This window comes from Ciconia boyciana, chromosome 16 (genome assembly GCF_034638445.1).
Source record: "Ciconia boyciana chromosome 16, ASM3463844v1, whole genome shotgun sequence".
Taxonomy (NCBI): domain Eukaryota; kingdom Metazoa; phylum Chordata; class Aves; order Ciconiiformes; family Ciconiidae; genus Ciconia; species Ciconia boyciana.
This window is the reverse complement of record NC_132949.1, coordinates 8420981-8443347: the sequence shown is the minus strand read 5'-3', so window position 1 is coordinate 8443347 and position 22367 is coordinate 8420981. Positions and strand designations below refer to the sequence as shown.

Genomic DNA, 22367 nt, shown 5'->3' with positions numbered 1-22367 from the left:
CCGTGCCTCACGATCCCCATCATCAGGCACACACAACAAGCAGCTTGATGATTCTGAATCCTTTACCATGAAAACACTGCTGTGTGAGTTCATTTCTAGATGCAGATTAAAACTTTCTTTTATTTTCTTTTTCCTGCACTGCTTTCTAAAGCAGGAATTTATACAGTAAGGGGAAGCCAGACATAGGTTCTGTTTGCCATAAAACCAGAGTTGTAGCATGATTTAACAGTCATTTATTAGAGATACCGGTTCCTATATACAACAAAACTTCTTGTTTAGTTTGTTATCCTGTCTCCTAGGCAGAAACAACAGTCCATCACATCTGTCAGTACAGGCCTTGGAGACACACTAAAATATTATCTAGTGGACAAAATCCTAGATCCTCCATTACAGATTTCTACTACACCTCACCACTCAGCTGGGAAATAGAATATCCAGGACCATGGTACCTGTATTTGTGTTTTCTTGGGCTTCTTCTTCTGTCTTTGCTATTGTGGTAGTAGGGACAGGCATAACCCTGGCGACAGAGACGGGGAGGTTTCTTACATTGCTCTGTCTTGTAATTTCCCAACACATATGTTGTATCTGCAAAAGAAGCAACCAGTTAGTGGGAGATGACCATGATCTATAGTTACTATACAAAAGTCTTCAACGGGAGCAGGCACTCCACAAACACCACACTTTCCCAGTGCCACAGACCCAAAGTAACACTCACCTTGCCACCTTGGCTCCTCACTGAGTATTTTCTCTATCATAGCATGACTAGCAGCGACTGCAGACTGACCCTCTATGCCACCTTCTGATGTAGTCTGACCATTCTGCAAAGCCTCCATCGCCTGAAGCTCCCTTTGTGGACAGAATCAAATGAATATACAGACTGAGCAGATGAAGAGACAGATAAAGGTGTATAAAAACTGACATACTGGAGCGTGGTAACAATTCCTAAGCGGGTGCATTTCATTCATGCATTTTTTTGTCAGAACATCTTTAGTCAAACAGCAACTGCAATTCATGTTCTTCACTCCCTGGGAATTCCAGATGTGTTATTTGGACCCCTCCATCAGACTCCACACCACAGTATTACTAGTTTAAAGTGTGCTTCCTTTCTCCATTTTGAGTATCCTGCCTGGAGATTTTGTAGATTTGCCTTATTAGGAAGGGATATATCATCACCCCCGCTTCCAATGCTAAGCATTTCACACTGAAGTAGTACTGTCCTTCAATTCTCTGACTTTTCATTTGGGTACAGAAATTACCCTTTTACTACAGAGCCCCAACCTCTACTAACCTGATGTCATACACCGGAGAGCGTAGGTCATGGGGCCCATGAGCGAACGCACAGTGGACTCCGTTCTTCGTGCAGTTTCCCTTGGAGTCTGTCTCATGAATGCAGATTCCAGTTTTGTAGTAACGCAAGTGATACCTCCTCTCTGTGTCTCCAGTAGTTCTATGCAAGAAGGGACACCTGAGGTACAGGAGGAAGGGAAGAACAGACAAAGTTTAGTTACACAGGTGATGGACTCCACACTACCAGAAGACATATTGCCAATACAGGATGCTGTAGCTGACAACACCTTTGCTAATTCTGCCTCTCCTCTTATGCTGTGCCTTCCAAAGCTACACAGAATCCCTAAACCTGTCACTACACAGTATATAACAGTTTCCCTCCCAAAAAGACAACTGGATTATTAGCCAGCAACAGCTTATTATTCTAGTCTAGTGACTGCCACGGATCTGGAAAAGAGCAAGGACACTGTCAAGGCGTTCTGATATACTAGCCATGATTGAAGGGACATCACATGGCACATACCATTTCCTCAGCAGCCCATCTAGACTTCGTGCTGTTACTGTTTCCTGCTGATGTACTCCTACAGGGCTGCGACAGTCTATCTATAGCCAGATGCATCCTTTATGCAGAGCATGGGACAAGAAAGGAGAATTATAATACTACCATTTTAACTGATGTTTTGTTTCCCCTCTTAGGCAGAAAAAGAACAATTTACACTGAGAAATAAAAAAAGAACAAGATGGAATAGGTAAAGTTCAGATATTACAGCACCAAGCTAAAAATACAAATCAGCACAGAGTTCTGAGATGGCAACAGTTTTCATTCACTGAGTTTGAGCCAGATATGAACGAGTGATCTAGAAGCCAAAGCCCCCAAATATCCTATTTCTAGTTCCTTCCGGTTCTCTTCTAACAAGGAAGAAAGTATTGAAACTGAGGCCTCAGGCTGGGAGATTATTCCATTCTGCTGTAGTAACAGGATCTTTACTTAATCAGGTAAAAAAAAATACTGTTTTCCTGATAAATAGCATTTTTCTGTGTGTTTATACTGGCACCATGAAAGGGAACTGAAATTTCATCTTTCTATAACATCTCTATATAAAACACTCCCTATATTTGACCACAGTTTGGCTACACTATTTATTCTTCCATATCTGTCACATGGCTAAAGTTATATTACTGGGTTAACCCTTTAACTGCTGGAGTCTGCCACATGCACAGCAGAAACACTTGCACCTCTGCTCCCATTAAACTTACCACAGTCACAGGGAGAGAAGACCCAATAAAACAAACTCTTCCTCATGTTGCCTTATTCTGGGTACCTGCCACTTCCCTACTGGCTTCTTAAAAGTTCAGGAAGACAAAATAAACTGGCAAGTAACTGATATGATTTAAAAAGCTGGGGATAGATAATTCAGGGGGCAGACTAGAGGACAAAAATTCAGAGGGCAGACTAGAAGACAAAGCTCCTCCTCCTTCAGCAAGCTGTTAAAAACTAAACTACCCTGCTAGTGAGCAAGAGCTATTATTTGACAGTCAGGGACTTACGGGAACAGAGTCTCTCAGTCCATTCGTCAGCAAGCTGGTTTTCACACCTCAACTTTGCTGAAGATGCCAAGGCTCATGAGGACACTGAACGATGCAAAAGCTGAATTCCCATCTAAGTCACCCTTAGTATCATCTCTGCAGCAGGCCTGGAGCACATGGGTTGCTATTACAGTTTTTACATCTGTTCTCATGTTACGTATGTTACAAAGCTGCTTTACTGCTGACTTGCCTCATCTCTACAAGAGCTGGCTGGAATCATCACCTGGACTGATCCCAAAAGCCTAATGCCTGAAAAGCAGGGTGCAGTCTTTACTTACTCATCTCCTTCTGGGCAGATTCCTGTGGTCTCGTCATACTTGGTACAGTAAATGTCAGGGCTGTAGTTAAATGTACCATCCCGGCGGCGGATAGATCTGCGACGACGCTGGTTGACAAAGTGCCAGTGGAAGCAAGTGTAGGGCCGGTGCTGAGTGCACTTGTGCTGCACAAAAAGAGGGCACTGCTCTGTGCGGAACTCCTTCAGGTAACTGCAGGCAGAAATCCAACAGCAGGAGATTAGGACCAGGATGCTGGTCAGAGGCAATATCCAATCACCCCACAGAGTACAGGCCAAACTGAGCCGCATCCACCACAGAGATGCCTCCTGTCTTTCCCACACCCTCCCCTGCTTTCACTCTCAATAATGGAGGCTGGAAGCTGCTGCTTGTCTGTAATGGGAAGATATCAGTTACCAGGCCAGTTAACACAAACGTGAATGCTAACGATAGCTAAAATCACTTTCTATTGTGCCTTTCAGTATCATTTTGAAGAGGCTTTTCATGAACTTAGAAAATAGAACTCTTAAGTACCTTTCTATCTATTTCTATCTCTCAATCTGAGACCCATCTGAGCAAAGCGGGGTTTCCTTACTAAGAGAGACATGTTCAGTTTAAAAAAAAACCCAAAACAAACAAAAAACCCCACTTCCTTGTAGCCATGTTTAAAGCTTCAAGTTACTGAGAGAGAAAGATTTTTTAAAAGACTCTTTTTCATGCCTTGTCCTCCTGGTTTAACTCAGCTTCTTCTTCAGTACATGGTCGAATATGAAATTAAAATTAATCAATTTCTCTCTTGCAATCTTGTGAATTCAGGACTCAGTCTTGAAAAGTGGGATAACGATCCTCAGACTGCTGCATGTTTATGTGCTTTATTTTTAATATGTAATTAGCTGAAAGTACATGTCTTCTTTTATCCCGACAACTACAGAAGTCACAAGCTTTTATTTGTGACACTAATAACAGTCTCTAAACCCAGATTGTAGAGGATTACAAAATGGTTTAGATCAACATAATGATCTGACTGTGATCTATGTGTAGGTGCTTACAAAATCCACGCTGCCTGAAACCCACTAGCTGTCCTGTATTTATAGGGAACATATGAACTGTTCAAATTGTTCAGACCCAAATCCCACCAGGTTCAGTCCCAGAGACACCTCCAAGAACAATGCAGAAGGCCCAGAGCAAGCAGATGTGAGGTAACTGCATCCCACAAGTCACATTCTGGTCTCTTACATTTAGAGGTCAATTTAAACAGCGAGTAACAAAATTTGTCAGTCAAAATAAAAGTGCTGGTATTCTGCTGGAAGCAACAGGATGATGTAACAGCAGATACGGACTCATTTTAAACTGCTTTTGTACTCCAAGGCAACAAAACAGAGCATAGGAATTTGTCAAGTGTTCATTCCCATATCAGACAATCTTTCTATCGTGTTTCTAAATAAACGGAAAGATGTCTGATGCCCAAAGATGTATTTACAGATAATATCACCATGCTAGATTCATTCTGAAAGCAACATCTGTAAATAAAGCTTCCTTTCCTCTTTACCCCTGGCTGAAGAGAAAGCCTCAGGAAAATGCACAAATTCAACCAAAGTGGTTTTATTTGTTTGCTGTGAAGAGAGTATCACCGGCAAGAGCTTTCCTACACTGGATTTTGCAAGCATGAAAGGATAAAAGCTATTCTTCCTCTTCAGTCTCCAAATAGGCGAGACTTGCAGGTTCCACTGCTTAGGATCCGTGAACGCTCGGGGCTGGAGAGCCTCTACAGCTGGCTGTAAGCCCTTTTCAACCCAAGCCCATCTGTCCCCTGCAATCCAGCGTGGCTGGAACAGTATCTGCATTGGGGCCCAAGGCTTAACATCAGAAAAAATGGGGCGAGCGTGCAGAAACAGGTCTGTTTGGAGTAGGTGAGGGCTAACAACATCACTTTGTTCCTTAAAAAGCCAGCTCCATTCACGTGGAGATCCCTACTCCAACCACAGCAGCAATTCATGTGAAAACTGAATGCCGCAATAAAATTAATCCATTCCTGAAAAGCTTTCTAAGCTGTTGGACCAAGTACAGTTGTAAAAGGTGGAATTCCACAGATTATCTTATCAGCACGCTAATAAGACTTAGAACAAAAGTGACTGTAACAACATTTAGGTTAGAAAGTTAATTAAGTAAACTTAAGCAGCATGCTACTTAGAGTGTCGTCCAGAGATGCTACGCAGTCACCAACCAGTCTCTTCCACCCATATATCTCCACGTACACCTTAGAGACATGAGGTTTATGTTACTCCCATTTTACATATGAAGAAACTGCAAAACAGCTGGCTACATGCCCTGGCCAGTATCATACAGCAATCTGAGTTGGCAACAGAAACCGAGAGTGTTTAAACTCCTCCATCTTCACTGAAGTGAGTCCTGGGCTTAATTTAAGGAACAGCATCCTGAACCTCTTCAATGCTCTGGAAATTAAGGGGAGATATTAGGCCTAAACAACCTGGGTATCAAGCCCAGCACTCCAGAATTCTAGTGACAGGCATGCATGAAACCCTGTTAAAAACCCCAAAATTTAACAACTGCATGATCAACCGAGCTGAAACAGCTTCCCTTTAGCAGGAGAGTTTAAAAATGTACACACTGACTAGGGACTTCAGTCTCTGGAGTGTCAATTGTTGCTGAAGAGCATTTGAAAATTAATTGCATTTCATGATTGGCTAAACTCCCTGGAGAAACATTTATTATAATGTAAATGAGAGATAATTACATAAGTAAATGGTTCACCTGAAAAGTGTTTAACACCTAACTTGCTTCATCAGAAACTCATTCTTTAATGCTGTCTATTAAATAAATGATCTCTCACTCTTAATTTCAAAGCAAGTCCTGCAAACAGGTATCACTGAGCTCCGCACAACACATTAACTGTGCGTGATCACCTCTGCCATAGACCCAACAGAGGAAAAGGAGTTGTCACATTAACTCAGTCATTTCAAGCCTTTCAATCACTGCTTTGGGTTTTTCTTTTTTTCAAGCCACTACAACATTTTAAATCACTCTCCTCCACAATAGCCTGAATGCTAAATTGCCTTATAGCCCTTTATTTTCTTGATCCATGAAGTGAGTTTTGGCTCCTCTGGGAGAACATGGACCACTCAACCAGCCACTTTGTATTAAAATATATGAAAGGCATCTAAACCACATGTGTTTTGGGAACACAGAAAGGATACACAGACCGCACAACCGCAATGTGATGGCTCACAAAGCAGAAAGCTATTAATATTTCAGTAGCCTCTTTGCAAAGGCTCGAAACAGAAATGCAGAAAACACTGTTGTGACAGATTCTTCTGGTGTCAATGGTCTCTATAAATTTTTTCCCAGAACAGCTGAGAAAAGGAATTTTTGAACAACCCTTGAAACTGAAAACATGTTGATAACTGGTACACATTTCACAGCATGTCAGCCAAATGCTGTGTCTGTACAGGAAGAGGAAATCCAGCAATGATAACTTGCATTTCTCAACTCCTCTCTAAAGATTTCAGGAAACTCTACAGCCCCCACATGAGGGGCAGAAGAATTATTACCCCTATCTTTACAGGAGTTACTTCTATATTTATTTATAAAAACAAAAACGTGAAACTAATGAGTTCTGTGTTGCTCTACTTTACATGCACTCTCTTTTGTGTGTGTGTATGTGTCATATTTTCAAACCCATCTAATTTTTTAAAAAGTGGAAAGCACGTAGCATGGTCGTCTTCTGATACTACATTAACATCAACAGCAACACCCACATTCCTGGAGGAAATGTTATCATTTATGAGTCCTACTAAACAAAGACAAATGCAATTCTAAACAAATAGGACAAGACCGGCCAGAGCAACGTAGATTAAAGTCCGCAGGCTGAACTGACCTTGCTGCCGAACAGGATGGACGCTACTGGAAATGAAAGCTTATTTCACTAGGAAGACAAGAGGAGGGGTTCTTAGACTAGCTTTGGGAACTCCCAGAGACTGACAGGAGCTGCAAAGTATTAGGAAAAAACCCCAATGTTACTTCTCTGAAATTCCACTTCCTCTGGGGTGGGACATGAGAAGGGGCAGTAATTACTCTCTGCAAGAATTTACACTAGTGGGGGAACTGCTAACTGTCTTTAACTGCTAGTAGCAGCTGGGGTCTCCAGGGCAGGGCAGCAAGTGGTTACAGCTGCTGCTAGTAATTGCAGCTAGTTCCCCCTCTGCCCTGGAGGAATCAAGCAGCAACCTGCTTTGGGAGCTGCAGGAAAAAAGATGAGCGGGGTGGGGGGAAAAGAAGAAAATTGTACTTCCAAACACCACCACCAAAAAAATCAAACCTAGAAAGAAGGGGAAGGGGAGGGGGAGAAACCAAGAAGAAACTCTAACCTAGAAGCTTCATTTTTAAACTCAACAATTGCAGCCTTGTCCTGGCCACTTTCACTGCCTGCTGCTGCAGAGATCTCTTGCTTTGCTGCAGCGTTACTGGTTTGGCTTTGTTCACACCCAGTGCACTCAAGTGGCTCAGTACGGGAAGATACCTGTATCCGTACCATGTTCCAGGGCTGGGAACTTTCTGCCAAACTTGACGTAAGTCACGCGTACACTGGCATGAGCTCAATTCAGGAAAATGTGCCGGTAATGCACGAAGACAGCTGAGCTCTACATTCCTCATTAAAAGCCTTACCCAAAGCTCCCTGAAATCACTGGAAGATGCACACTGACACCAAGACAGAAGTCTCTGCTTTGTAAGAGAGGGATCAGGAAGACTGGGGAGAGAAACAATAGCAAGGAGCATGGAAACAAAAGGATTAAAACCAACTCTTCCAAACCCGTGTTGCTCCCATAATGCAACGCCAGGCCCTCCTTTGCTTCCGACACCCCCTGCGCTATTTGAAATCTTTACGTAGGCCTCAAGACGAGCTCCTCTCCTTTGCAGCCCTCCTTGCTCCTCCCAGTCAATCCCCTTTCTGCCAAAATTCCTTTCGGGCCCAAAGAGAGCGTGAAGGCTCATAAACAGGATCTGAATCTTCTGCAGCACTACAACATCAGAGAGAAAACCATTAGATAATTGTTTGGCTAATCCAGACTAAGACACTGTCTGTAAATGTAGGACAATAGTGAGATCTAACACCGTCATCCAGATTTCGCATACATGTGGATGTGTATTTACACCCATGAAACTATGCTACAGCACCCTTAGTAAAAGCCCGCATTAAGTGATTGGTACCAGTGCTGTTTATCTGGTGTTAGACCAGTGTAAACCACAGACATCTTTTACACCAGTGGGCAGGTCCATGCTTGAAGCACTGGCTGCTGTCAGAGGGGCTCCATCCCTGCAGCCGCTCCTTGGTCACAAGAAACTAACCCAGAGAAGGTAGCTCAGGGCACGTTCAGACAGTGCAGGCTCCAGTTGTTTCTGTAAAGTCCAGCCTGGTGTGGACACTTCACTTTATTATTAGCACTAACATTAGGAATTACCAGTTCAGGGCTGTATAAAGATTCTTAGTACTAGCCACTGTCCAGAAGAGCCCATAGAGGCAAATCTAACCAAGAAATCTGCAAATAAAGTGTTCGGTTGTGTGTTTGTTTTTTTAAACCAAGGCTTAAGTTCCTGATAAAATTTCAGATATCAGGAAGAAAATGCTCTTCTGCCATTACCACTTATTTCAGTCCTGTCTGCCTTCTCTCAGCAGAGAATCACACTTGCAAAAGATATAATTTCATCGGCGCAGAAGTACATGGGAATGCTGGGGACTTTTGCCAGTATTTTTGTATCAGTCACGTCCTGCTGTTTCAGACAGGACTGCATGAGGCCATAGACCTCTTTGTAAAGTTTCAGGTGGTCCCAGTTCACCTCACTTGTAGACAGACATCCTTCCTGAATATTGCAGTCTGAATGACAGAGGTCACTGCTCTCAGCTGCTCATCAGCTCTCCTTTGCTGGAAGCTCCTATTGGCACCAATCTGTCCAGACAGCAGGCTGGAGAAAGTTTTCCTAATTCAGTTTAGGGGAAAAATTTTTTTTTTTTTAAAACATCACCAGCTTAGCTTTAAAGTTTAAATTAGTGGTTTGAGCTAACACAGATAATTTTTTCTGAAGTAAACAAGGTTGTGCTTACCCAACAGACTGCCTGCAAAGCAGGCAGCATTGCAAAACCCAGGAGAAATCTAACCATAGACATAGATGTTTCTAATTCAATAATGCTTATGTATTGAAAATATTTTCAAAACTGCTATTTTCTTCTTAAGCTCAAAGAGCCACCCCAACACTAGAGGAAAAGAGCTGTCCATATTTAATCAGCGCTCTAAATTCATTTCACCCTCATAAAATTTTATTGCAAAAGATTATATCAGACACACTTTAAGTAAGAAACCCATGACTCAATTATTTTCTTTTACTGAACTGTGGTATTCCAATTGAAATGAGTCAGCGGTGCATGACAGAATCTACTTATTCCAACAGGATACTCAATAAAAATCCTACTAATGCACCTTTTGTTTAACATATCATTACTGATAGAGAAAACCCATGATATGCAGCTCTGACATTGCTCAGGAGTTTTTGCTCTTAGGGCAAAGAAGATATTCCAGAGTAAGAGAAAAAAAATGAGGATTTAAAGAATAGTGTTGTTCAAAAATAATTAATCCAGAATGGATATTCCGGAACAGCTATTCAATTTCCCTGCATTGGCAATTCCCTATAACACCCTTACACATCTCTTGGCAAATCAACAGGGCTGCTAGAAGGCTGGCTTTTTAAGGAATCCCTCGGTGTAGCAAGGAGTTCGGCAGGTTGCCTACCTTGGGGCTTTTATTGGTTCCAGTCACCATGGAGTCCAAACCCTTTTGGAGAAAGGGTTTGATACCAGCATTCCCACAGTGTCTTACAAAATGCTGGCATTTCAATGCAAAGTAAGCTTCCTGACAGCTAGCATAGCCTTCAACTCCCAAGATTTCTTGGGATTTGGGAAAAAAAAGTGAAACAAACAATCTAACTTCATAGGAGTTGTAGTTCCTTGTGCCCAGGGGTGGGCACAAGGCAACCAAATCTCTCAACCGACAGCTGCAGAGTACCAGCAGCCTGGTTTACAGCCTGCCTAAACCTCTGCAAATAAATGTTTAACATCCTTCTAATAAGAGCAGTAGTTAAGACAAGTCTGTTCCAATAAACAATATTTTTTAGTTACTGGCAGATGTAATTTAGTATTGAAACAGAGCATCACACGAATCACTGCTGAATATCAAACAATAACGAGCGCTTTTAGCAGCAATCTTGAAGGTTTTCATCATTATTTCAGGAAAAGTTCTGACCAGGCTTTACCAGTAATCTTTATCAGTTACTGTGGCTCACCACTATTGGATAATTCCCCTTTTTCCATATTTAATGGTATTTTTCTAAATAACCTCAGAGACCTGACCAAATCCTCACACTTCGTATCAAGAAGAGCTTTTGCATACAGCATGCATCACTTGACACAAAATGCAAACATCTCTCTTTCAGTACATCTCAACAACTATCAGTCTATTTGCCTTTCCATACCCTCAACAGCCAGGTGCAGTTTTGTAAACCTTGAAAAGATTAGAAAGCATTTAAACCTCAAAGAAAAATATATGGATCACTTTATAAAAACAAAAGGCTGACTGTGAATATGGGGAAGGAGAAAAGGATGAGGAAAAAGTTTCAGTAAGCTCACATCTGTCAAGAAGATAGACTTCACATGCCTCAGTGTTTTCTTTATCACCTAAATAAATTGAACCATCAACTGGAAAAAGGTCACACAGCAGACAGCACTGTGTGATTTTAAAGCTGTTAGATTTCCCCTTCTCCATTAGAGCTCGACAATAATGTCAGTCTAAGGGCAAATAAAGAAAGTGAGAGTTGGAGAGACTGATTACAGATGCATGGAGTTGGGCTTGTTTGGTTGTGGAGGTTTTTTTGTTTTAAGAGTTCATATAACTCATGTGTACCTTAGTGATCAAAAAGACAACTGCTCACATCCATAGCCCATGGCTCCCCCACTTTTTGCTACAGAAATAGGTAGGCAGCACTCACAAGTTTTCCTTTTTCTAAGCATCTGATCGATTTAGCAAGTAAAGTTGAGCTGGACGCTTCCAAATAAATGCTAAAGGATAGCATGTACTGCAGAAGCTAAACCACAAACTGCTAGATTACAGAAAACTAAGGATAACACACCAACAAGTACAATAGTCACATTCAACAGTAACCTGATCGCTACTGTAACTGTTTTTGGATTTCAAAGCAGATCATGGGGTGGACAACAATGCAAGTAATTAAATTCATCCACGAGGAAAGAACTATCTGCTACCCATACTTCATAGGTAAGAACTTTGACTGACTGACTGCAAAAGTCCATACTAAAAATAACATGTGTTGGCAAATATCAGAAATGTTCAGGACATTTTTCAATGAAAAGAAAAATGTCAGACACAAACAGTTGTGTCTTGTCTACACTGAAAAACTAAGGAAAAACAAAGGGAGACACTACAGCATGGTGCCAGCCCATCACAGGAACACAGCCTTGCACTAGTTTCAGGCAAAACATTGGTTTCCACAGTTATAGCAAAAATGACTTTGTTTTGAGAGAAACACCATGTTGTAGATAAGAAGCTCACCAACGCTCTGTCTTGATGAGGAAAGAAAATCGAGGCTTTCAACTCGGAGTTAACTCAATAAAATGAACATTTATCACATTTGTGAACAGCCAAGACACAAGCTCCACGGACTTACAATTGTGTTACAGTCTGCGGGTGTCAGGGGAAAGAGGTGCTTGTTCAGACTTCCCTCGAGCTGTGCATCCCTTAGGCTTGGCATACATCGAGTTGTGTCATTCAAACCCAACAAATAAAACAATTTGAGTAATTTTTTTGGCAGTGCGCTCTCTTTAAAAAGCATAAACTTGTTGCGTCGGTGGACCATGAAATGTATATGACCAAGCCATTCCAATAAAATCAATTTTAAACACAAGTGTTTGTTTACACAGAGCTTTCACTTTTTTAATTAAAACAATCCAAGCACGGGCATATGCAAACATTTAACTGCACTACATTTCAGAGATGTTTCCTTAAAAACCATTCAGCAAGATCCAGAACTCTGCATAAAGCCTTGAGTTTACATTTACATTTCCTTGAGTTTGATCTCTTTTTTCCCAAATTAGTTGGCCATGAATATGTATTACTTGACATGACCTCAAAATTAACTAAGCATTTAGACAGTTCATGCAACATTTTAAAAACACAGCCAATTTTTTCCAAGTTTAAATGACATATTTTCAATTTGACACTGCTAGTTTATGTAAACAACACAGCTGTGCCTAAAGTACACCTCCCTGTTTTCAAACACGGATTACCCCCAATTGAGACAACCCTCCTGACTCTGTGGGTTGGTTTCTGCTCTACAAACTATTTAGCTGCCATTAATCCTTCCCTACAGCACCTGTGTAAGTGCAGAGTCTATGAAAACAGGATCATATTGAAATAATTATTTTTCAACAACATGCGGGTTGAGCCTAACTGTTTCAGTGAAAATGCTGGAGCTTACTGCATCCAGACAGCTGTATACTGTTGAAAGTTTATACCTGGTTTAATTGCCAGCATGATATATCAACACATGCTTAAATGTGAGCAGTTAAATATTTTACTACTAATTACTTTGCAAAAACATCCATCCACAGACTTGTCTACTATGGTAAGTTATTCAGCTTATATCCAGATAAATTTTCTATCTTGTATTAACTGGATCGGATAGATGACGTTTCTTTATCCTACTGTTAGTGTTTGTAGCCTCAGACATGGAGAATGTCTGCAGAAAGGCAGAGTTCAAATGGAGTTAACACACATCGGGTTTGCTGCAGTAGACTACAATGAATTAGGGTCTGAATAATACACTGATGTCCTGTGCTGTAAAAATCAAAGTTCCAGGTTCCAGTAAAGTTTTTCCACACTGTACTTCTCTCACCATTGATTCAGTCACTAACAAAGCCTACCCAGGGCTAGCAACTGTAGAAACACTAGTGAAGACTGGGAACAGGGCTGGGCTGTTTTAAAACTTGTGTTACTCACTCTGCTAGTTCCCTAAAACAAAACATCTCACATGCAAGAATTCGTAAAGGCTAATTCAGAAAAACATTATTTCCATACAAGCTGTTACATAGCTCAGGGTTTCAGTTACAGATTTTTATGAGCATTTTTAGGCAGCTAGCCTTCAACATCTTGTCTCACAAGAGGTGCTTCAGAAATAGAGCACAGTAGCCTTCCTTCTCCTGACCATGCCAAGAACCCTCATGATTTAAGAAACAGCTTGTCGATCAGTTGCAGCCCCATACTCACAACAGTTTTAAGACAGTACATGACATGTTTGAAGGTCTATACTTACACTGGACCAAAAACAGAAAACCAAAACTCCACAAGAAATGATGGGTCTATAGTGCTCTCATCCAGACCAATCTACATTTGGAAGTGAAATGGCATCTGCTTCTTCTCAGGTTAAATGCCAACCAGATTTGCAGCAGCCTCTTTGGAAAGGCTTACATTTGTGAACAAACATTTTCTGTTATGAGTTTCAAATAAAACACGGTGATTATCTAACAAGCATGAGCCTGCATCCTATAACACATGTGCCAGCACAAAGACAAAAGCCAACTCTTAGTGGTTGATTTTGAAGAATCAATGTTAGCCATTCAATCGATTTTCTTTTCCCTTCAGCACTCAAATCAGACTTCATTCGTGTCTGCTACAGCCCAGTGGACTCTTTCGACACTCCATCAGGCAGGCACACCTCAGAATAAAAGTCCTATGCATGCAGATAGACCAGTCCAAAGAAGCACCATTATACGACCCCATGCCAGACTGCACTTCAAACAGGTACACTGACATCAAGATGTATACCAGCTCTCTACCAAGGGGAAAGCAGTCAAATCCCAGGCTACACCACAACTTCTCATTTTCCATTTTGAGTAATCAATACATGAATAAATCTGGTGGCACTCTCAAGATATTTTAAACGTGCAAACAATATTTTTTGTTATTGTTGCTGTAAAGCTGCACAATTGCCCCGAGGCATCTGCTATTTTTATTTCTGCTATGATGGTAATATTCAAGTGCTATTAATGAAAGCTCACAGTCTATTGAAAATTAGAGGAGAAAAATCACGTCTGAGCATATTGGGTGTGGACTGAAAGCTTCTTGTTAAACTGTGGCGACATGCTCAAGGCGAAGGCTAACAAGTAAAATAATATTGATTTTAATTAATTCAGATTTTTGCAGATATTCATCAGGTATCATTTTAAGAAACTATTTCCCTTTCCATATGTGCATGACTGCTTATTAATCTAAAGAAATTCTGGGCATACAATAACAAGAAGCAATCCAACCTTAATTTCTTAACTGTAATTAACAGTGCCATCTTTCTTAATAAGCCAGTATGCTCTACTGAAATGTATTTGCAATTTTTGACCAACAGATAGCTAGAGATGGGCTAAGATTTTTCTTGTCTGACCACAAACTTGGTATAAGTTTACCTTCTGCCAGTGTTCTGACAACAATATTCAATTAAACGTCTCTGACTTTTAATAAGAGATAAGAATCAGGCCAGGATCAAGCATTTCAGTGAGCAAGCACTTTTATTGCCATCATTGCACTTTAGCGCTTAAAATTGCAATATTTCTTTCAAAGAAAACCTAGAACTTTTCTTGTTGTAACAATAACCTTCTAAACCTGAATGAACACTACAGCAGGGTGAGGGTGTATGAGTCAGAAGACAGCCTGCAACAAAGCTAAGAAGAGAAGAAATTGTTGGTATTCATTTTAAGGGAACATTCATTCCAACTGATATTTCAAATGTCAAACTGGTATTAACTGCATCAAGCACTGATCAAAATACACAAGACAGAGATTGCTGAGAAAATTATCACAAGCATCTAAATTGGCTGTCATCACTAGGTGGAGTTTGAGAAAGTACAAGCCTTTAGCATCTCCTCATGTACTCTTCTGGTGAGGCTTTGTATTTTTGATTGCCCTGATACAAAAGACAAACTCTCTTTCAATAAAGTAGAGAAAAAAGGCAGCTAAGAAATTGCACTTGCTCTACAGCCTGCTGGCACGTGACCATTCATTAATTTAGGACACTAGGGGAATTGCTGGCTGGCTCTGTGCACGCACAGGGCATAGCTTTCAGTAACAACTTTGTACCTGATTTGCAAGTGATGTGCTGAATGTTGCAAAAAGTTTATAGAGTATAAGAAGTCTTTATAAGACAGAAACGTCTGTGATTGTCTCCCTCTTGTAGTCCACAAATTTTCACCAAAACTTAAAGGAGTTTTTAAGGAGGAAACTAACTGATACAATATTAAAAAAGCAACTACAATTAGATAAAAAAATTCTTAGAAACAGTTTAGATGTAAGTGGTTCCATTAGGAAAAGGGGTGGACCAGGTAACTTCTCACCACCTCTTGCAGCCCTGTCTCTTGTGCTTTCAAAAAGATTTATGAAGTTTTTAAAAAGCAAAAAGAAAAAGTTAACAGAAGGAACAAAACACCACCTCGGCATCCTCTGAAAATGAGCATAGCTCTTAGGGTCCTGACAAGGAGGTTCTCATGAGCCACAACACAGCAATTTAAGACCTTATTGCTCCAGCTCTTTATTTTGCTCCTCTCTCGGAAATTAAAGCTCCTTATAACAGGGTTAACAGAAGGGAACGTGTGCCTGCTCTCTGTCTGTACCAGTCCACAGCCTCGTATATTAATACAGCCTACCAGTGACAGTTAGCTCATGCTAATATGCTACACAATAAGCGTGATTAACTGATGGACTGACACATTCCCTCCTGCCACGTTGTTACAGGGGTAGCAACAGCCAGCAAACAGCTAGGCAGAAATGCTGTAATGCACTGCAGGAAGATTTTCCAGAAGACATCGGTCAGACCCTTTGTAACAAGGCGGCTACACATTTCAGCTGCTCATAGAAGTTAGAAAAACCTGATTCTGGTGGAAAGAATAGATCTAAAGAAAATAAAATGCTGAATTCCAACAGAATTTTCCTTAAAATAAAGCCACACAATATAAAAAAGATTAGACAATATATAAACCTACAGAATGAGAAAAAATGGTATAATAGGAAACTCTACGCTCTGAGGTTTTCCAAAAGAATTATTAATCTTAATTTTGTCTCTCATGCCACAAAAAATTATCCTACATGCTAATGTAAGCAATATATAAGCATTAACATAATACTTTTATTTTTTTAATAAAAAAATTGAAAACCATTTTCCAAGTTGGAACAATTCTGCATGACTCAGTCCCTCTCCTCTTTCAGAGAGTTTTGGATTTTTTAAATACCAAGCCTAGCCAGATCAAAACTAATTCTGAAAATGTCAAAGCAGTACATGAAGCTTCTCACTCTGCAAAATATTTATATGCCACCTATACAGCAGTTATCTGTATGTGAATTCCCTGTCACTTTTGATACCCAAAAATACTCACTTATTAAGTGTAAACATAGCAAGCAAACCACAGCTCCAGTCCCACTTCAACACAAGGGAGAAATACCTTATGGCCTCAACACGTGCATTAATCAGCAGGACAGCGCAGTCCTGCACGGAGCCTTTACTGATCGGGCCAAACAACCCACACGTCCACTAGCCCATCTCTCGAGCTGCAGGCTTTCAACACTCATCCTTTGAAGGACCATAAAGTCTAGGGTGTTATTTTTCAGTGTATGTATTCGGTGGTAAGCACATACTGTGAAGGCAGCCCTTCCTGTTCACACTCCAGTATTTTATATTTCCAACTTCCTGTAACTATTCACACTTCCTAATAACAGTTTGCGGTGGGCTTGTATTCAGTGAAGTTCACACAGACTTCAAAAATAGCAATAATAACCAGCTTATACTTGCCTGATAAGCTGACATTTACAGGTAACGATGTAGTAGACCGCTGGCAAGTCCCTGGTTTAGAAGTACTGACTTATTCTGTGCTTTCCTAACTATCTCCCAGGTTATTACCAAATCTGAAACCTAAAAATGCACGGGTTTTTTTGTTGTTGTTGGTTTTGTTTTCTGGGGCTTTGTTTGTTTGTTTTGGTTTTTGTTTGTTTTGCTTTTTTGTTTAAACAACAGGGCTAGTTTCTATTTTTGTATAAGTCCATATCAGTTTATTGATCTAAGGGGTTGTCACCAGTAAAACCAAAGCAGAATTAGGGCAACAGTTTGTTATTTTAAGAGTTCTGATAGTTTAAAAAGAACACAAAAGGTTTCTAAAAACAATTTCAAAAGCCTAAATGTATTTGCTAGGTTGTGAAGACCACCCAATTCAAGCACATCAAAAGTATAATCTAACAGACTATGCAGACAAGCGCTAAGGGTCCTAGAAGAGCAAACCACTTACAAAAAAAGCAACAATTCTGAAAACGTGTTAGCTACACATCTGGTTTTTTGTTTTCTTTCCACAGACAGTCAGTCTGCACATTTGAGATCAGACATGCTGTGTTCGCCCTGCCACTGATAAGACGCTGTCCACTGATAAGAAGATAAGGATTACTCTCTGCTACTGCAAATGCTTCGAGGTGCGTTTTTGTGTGCAGTTTTGAGTAAGAATTTAAACATAAGACTTTGAGATAAAGAACACTGCGCATGCAAGCTCTTCATTGAAATCCAAGTCCACCTATGATCTTGCTATTTTTATTTCTTCTTCACCCATATTTCCATCACTGCTCTAATCAGAGTTCCTATTTAAGGCCGAGAAACCACCAGACAAGGAACTACTCAAATACATGCAGATACAAAAATGTCTTTGATTTGAGTTATAACTAAAGCATTGCACCAACCTGATTTTCATCCCCACTTAAAATGTCCTTCACTCAAGTGCACTAGTCCTTCTACCTCTAAATGGCTGGCATCAAGATGGTTGCAAGATAAAGCTTGTGTGAGTGCAAGCCAGCAGTTGCTAACATGACAGCACGACCAACCATGTGGATGCAGTTCTAGCACTACTTACAGGGTACTAATCTTTCAGGAATTTCCCACAATTCCTCCCCCATGCAAAAGGAAAGACAAGTTTTTTTGTCTTTTACGCTGCAAAGGCATAACCACAAAGCTTATCTTGCTGTAGTATGAAGGAGGACAGGATGCACTGCCAGACATCCAGAACTCAAGTGAGGGCACAGCCTGCGGGGCCACGGAAACCTGAAGTTTATTTACAGGATGGCTGCTCATATTTAAGGTGAGCACACTCAAGAGAATTATCTTGAGTAGCAATGATCTGTCTTATGCCCAACAAATCTGTGTCCCAAAGAGTTTATCACCTAAATCAGAATATTTTCAACACTGCTTTTGAGCGTGTGTATTTTGAACAGACTAGAACAAAGGCACCCTTCGTTTTTTTATTAAATGGGTTAATTTATCTTCACCCGAACGTTTGCTTTCCTGCAGAGTTATTAAACTGTCAGACTTTCAGGTGAATGCACAGTGAACAAAGGACTGCTTCACTTTCACTTATCTAAATTCTGACAGATCAATAAACGCCCAAGCAGTGGATACAATCTTTACAATTCACAATTAAAGAGTCCAGTCTGACTGAAAACCAATGAAGACAGCAACAGCCGAATGGATAGACTGTACCAAAACAAAACTACACCATAGTACTCGGTATCTACAACTCCAAGTGACTGATCGCTTGCTTTCAGTTTCTTTGAACTCAGCCTCTATCCACATTTGTAGATAACACATTAAAGACAGAGATAGATACACGCAATAATAACCACGCCAGCTAGAGCTAAGAAACGGTGCGAAGTCAATACTTAGTTGAGGTTTGACAGAGCATACCCAAACCAAATCCACTTCCCACTACGAGCCATCAACTAACCCCTGCGCAGCACATCGCCCGAAGCAGATCAAAGCCACACCAGCCCACAGGTACCCCAGAAACGAGCCCATCTCACCTGTTTGTTCCGAGGAATACGCTGACCTCATCCTGCTACCGGAGCTGCGGGATGGCAAGGAAAAGTCACGCGCAGAAACCTCTAATCCAGCAACCCAGAGAGAACACAACAGCAGTTGTTGAGTATTTCATTACTCACTTCAATTCTACAAATGGAATACCAGATCCTCAGATGAGAAACACACCATTCATAATTAAATAGTAAAGTTTGGTGTATACCAGAATGACTTGGTCTCCAGGAGTATCTAGCTGCACGCTACAACTGCTACCAAGGACACAATCAAAGGGGTTTTTTAGGCTCTTCTTCCACTAGCAAACAGTGCCAAAGGTGTGAGATAGCATCAATAATTCTTTTTTTTTTTTTCAGATTTTCTTTTGCTGTACATCTAGAACAAATATAAAGGCTTCCTGACAGGATCTAGAACTGCAGCTCAAAGTACCTAAAAATCTCATGCAAATAATACCAAGAGTTTAGAAATTGACACTGATACGGAAATTGGAACATTTCCTAACAAATACAACCAAAACTTTCCAAGACAGAGATCCCCAGCACCAGATTGCCTGTCCCCAGGGAACAGCAAAGTATGCAGATAATTAAGCTTACTTGAGTTTACAACTTGTAACCTTCATGTCATTTTATGGAAACAAACTATATTTAAGGGAAAAAAAAAGGAAGAAAATATTTACATTTTGACAACATACAACTTGTTCACATGAACGACCACCAAATAAGTTCCCATATGTTATCAGAAGGAGGTTTACAGTATGATGTGACCTAGTGTACAAATCCAAGGCTTTCCAAGTATGGCTCACATCCCGCTGTCAGCACTCTGCAGCCCCCAAACCCATTCTTCACTTATGGTTATTCAGCTTCTCTGCAACTGTTTTCACTGAAGTATTTTTAGCATCCATCTGAAAATACATGTTTTGCCCTCTGGAAAGAAGCTAATTGCACCATCACCTTTGTTCCACACTGTCCCATTTTCCTCCTCTGTCCTTTTCAGCTACCGGGCCCTGATCTTCCTTCTTCCCCTCCTGTTTCTTGAACTCTTTCTTCCACTGTTTCTTTCCTAATCCCTGATATCCTTGTTTCCATGGTCATGCTTAGCCACATTATCACCTTCGTCTTCCTCTGCCTAGCGTACTTACAATCTCTCTACCTCATCTCCTTGTCACCTGGGGTTTTCCCCCTCTTGCTTTTGACAGATTGCTCCTCTGTCACTGGTGTCACTCCACCTCTAAGGGCAGGTCCTGCACCCTCTACCACTACAGCAACAGTCCTAGCAGACTCCTTCATTCCAGTTGCTCCTATAAGGCGGTCAAACTTTAACTGTAGACACCACCAGAAATAAAGTAACCTATGAGGCTCTGACTTGCCAGCTCCCTGAAGAGAAGACCACAATAGGATCTTCATGATGGACACAAAATCTAGAAGCCCTCATTCTGCCATAGACTCGGTATTCTGAACAGCCTGAAGGAAGAGGGTGTCAAATAGCCTGTGATCCCTGGAGCAGGCATACAGGTTGTACGGATCCATGCCTCTGCATTTCTCACAACTCTTTTTATTCCTTGCATCATAGTGTGAATGCAGGGAAGAAGTCCATCACCGACTTTATGAAAACGCAAACTAAAAGAATACAGACCACACTCTGAACCTGCCCTTCTCATTTTGGGTGGGGGCATTAACACAAGCGAGAGATATGGGTAATTTGTATGACATTTTTTCTGCGTGCGGACAACACCCTAAAACGATAAGGGTAGACAGTTCAGCACAAATAATTTGTTCACAAGGAACAGTCCCAAACTTTTTTCTTTTAAGGAGGACAGGGAACACCTGACCTATTTCCATCCATTACATGACCATCGCTAGCTCATCCTCACAAAGACAACGCTCTCTCAATCCACCCCGTTATCCCTATTGCAAAAGAAGAACTGAATATCATCGCCACAACTTCCAACCCAAACAACTTATCACAGGCCAAGTTCACACAGCACAAGGTCCAAGAGGTGGTACATCCTTGGGACAATGCAGTGAAACGACATTGTTTGCTTAGGGAAGACACATTTTAGCAATAAGCCTTCACTGAGGCACCGTCTCCAGCGACGGAGGCGATGCACACCAAGAGGCGATGCACACCAACTGCTTCCTTCACAGAGGAATCACACCCGAGCAGTGTAAGAAAAGGTGGGACCAGGACAAGCACTTCTTGTGATTTTCGTGTAACATTTCCCGTGGGGGATATTTCTCACACACACGTGTAAAACATTCCCGTAGCTTGCCTGTGGGCAACTCCTCAAAGACGCCTGCCCTGACGAGGGACCCTACTCGAGCCATCCCTCACAGACTGGCCGCACGCGAGGCGCGTGCCAGCAGGGTTTGGGTCCTTGGGGACTGCCATGCAGCGCGGTGCCAGAGGTGCCTGAGGAGCCCCCAGGACTCCTCAGGGGGTGGAGGTCCGGGGTGACAGCCCTGGGCAGCAGGACACAAGGAGCCCAACGCCCCAAAGTGCCACCACCACGCGTGCCATTTCCACGCCTGAGGTGACGCACGCGTGGGCCGGGGGGAAGGGGCCACCACCCCGGCGTGAGGGCACACACGGGGGCCCCCGCCAAGGGGGACGGGGCCGCAGGGCACAGCGATGACAGCCGCCCGGCCGCCTCCTCGCAGGGGCCGGAGCTGCGACGGCGGCCGACCCGCCAGAGAGCCCAGGGCCCCCCCCCACACCCCCGGGGGAGGCCGAGGCCGCCGGTGCCCCGCCGCCCCGGTGCATCACGGTCGGCGCGACCCGCGGGGGGAGGGGGAGTCGCTCATGCCCCGCCCCCCTTCCCCCCCACCCCCCCGCAGGCGGGACCCGCCGGCCCGCGCCGGCTGGGGCCGGTTCCAACCGGTGCTGCGCGGGCGGGCGGCGGGTCTCCGTGCGCGCGTGCCGCACGCTGCCCGCTGACGTCAGGCGCGTGTTGGCGCGCGGGCGGGCGGCGGCGGGGAGCTCTCGCTACGTACGTGTAGTGCTGCGGCTTCTCGGGCTGCGCCTGCAGCGCGCTGGCGGCGCTCGCCGGCCCGGCCGCGGCGGGGCCGCTCGCCACCGGGCCCTTGGACATGCCTCCTGCCTTCCGCTCCCGCCGCCGCCGCTACCGCCGAGGAGACCTTTATTATTCACTCTGCGCGGTCCGCACGGAGGGCGCCGCGCGCAGGCGCCGCCGCCGCCATTGCCGCCCCGGTGCGCGGGGCGGGGTGGGACTTGTAGTCCCGCCGCGCGCGCGCGCTCCGC

General features: G+C 42.6%; 1 protein-coding gene across 5 annotated transcripts in view; it reads right to left on the bottom strand.

Moving 5' to 3' along the window:
- UNK (unk zinc finger) overlaps positions 1-22367 on the bottom strand; it is a 45875-nt gene extending 23508 nt beyond the window's left edge. For 4 of the 5 annotated variants that reach the window (XM_072881431.1, XM_072881435.1, XM_072881433.1 and 1 more), the window contains exons 1-5: positions 22100-22366; positions 3153-3362; positions 1289-1465; positions 716-846; positions 450-585 (exon numbers count right to left, since the gene is read on the bottom strand). In XM_072881431.1, coding sequence (XP_072737532.1) covers positions 450-585; positions 716-846; positions 1289-1465; positions 3153-3362; positions 22100-22197 — 752 coding nt within the window. In that variant the 5' untranslated portion in view covers positions 22198-22366. Of the gene's footprint in view, positions 1-449; positions 586-715; positions 847-1288; positions 1466-3152; positions 3363-22099 lie in introns of all 5 variants that reach the window. The other variant, XM_072881434.1, reaches the window with a different exon arrangement.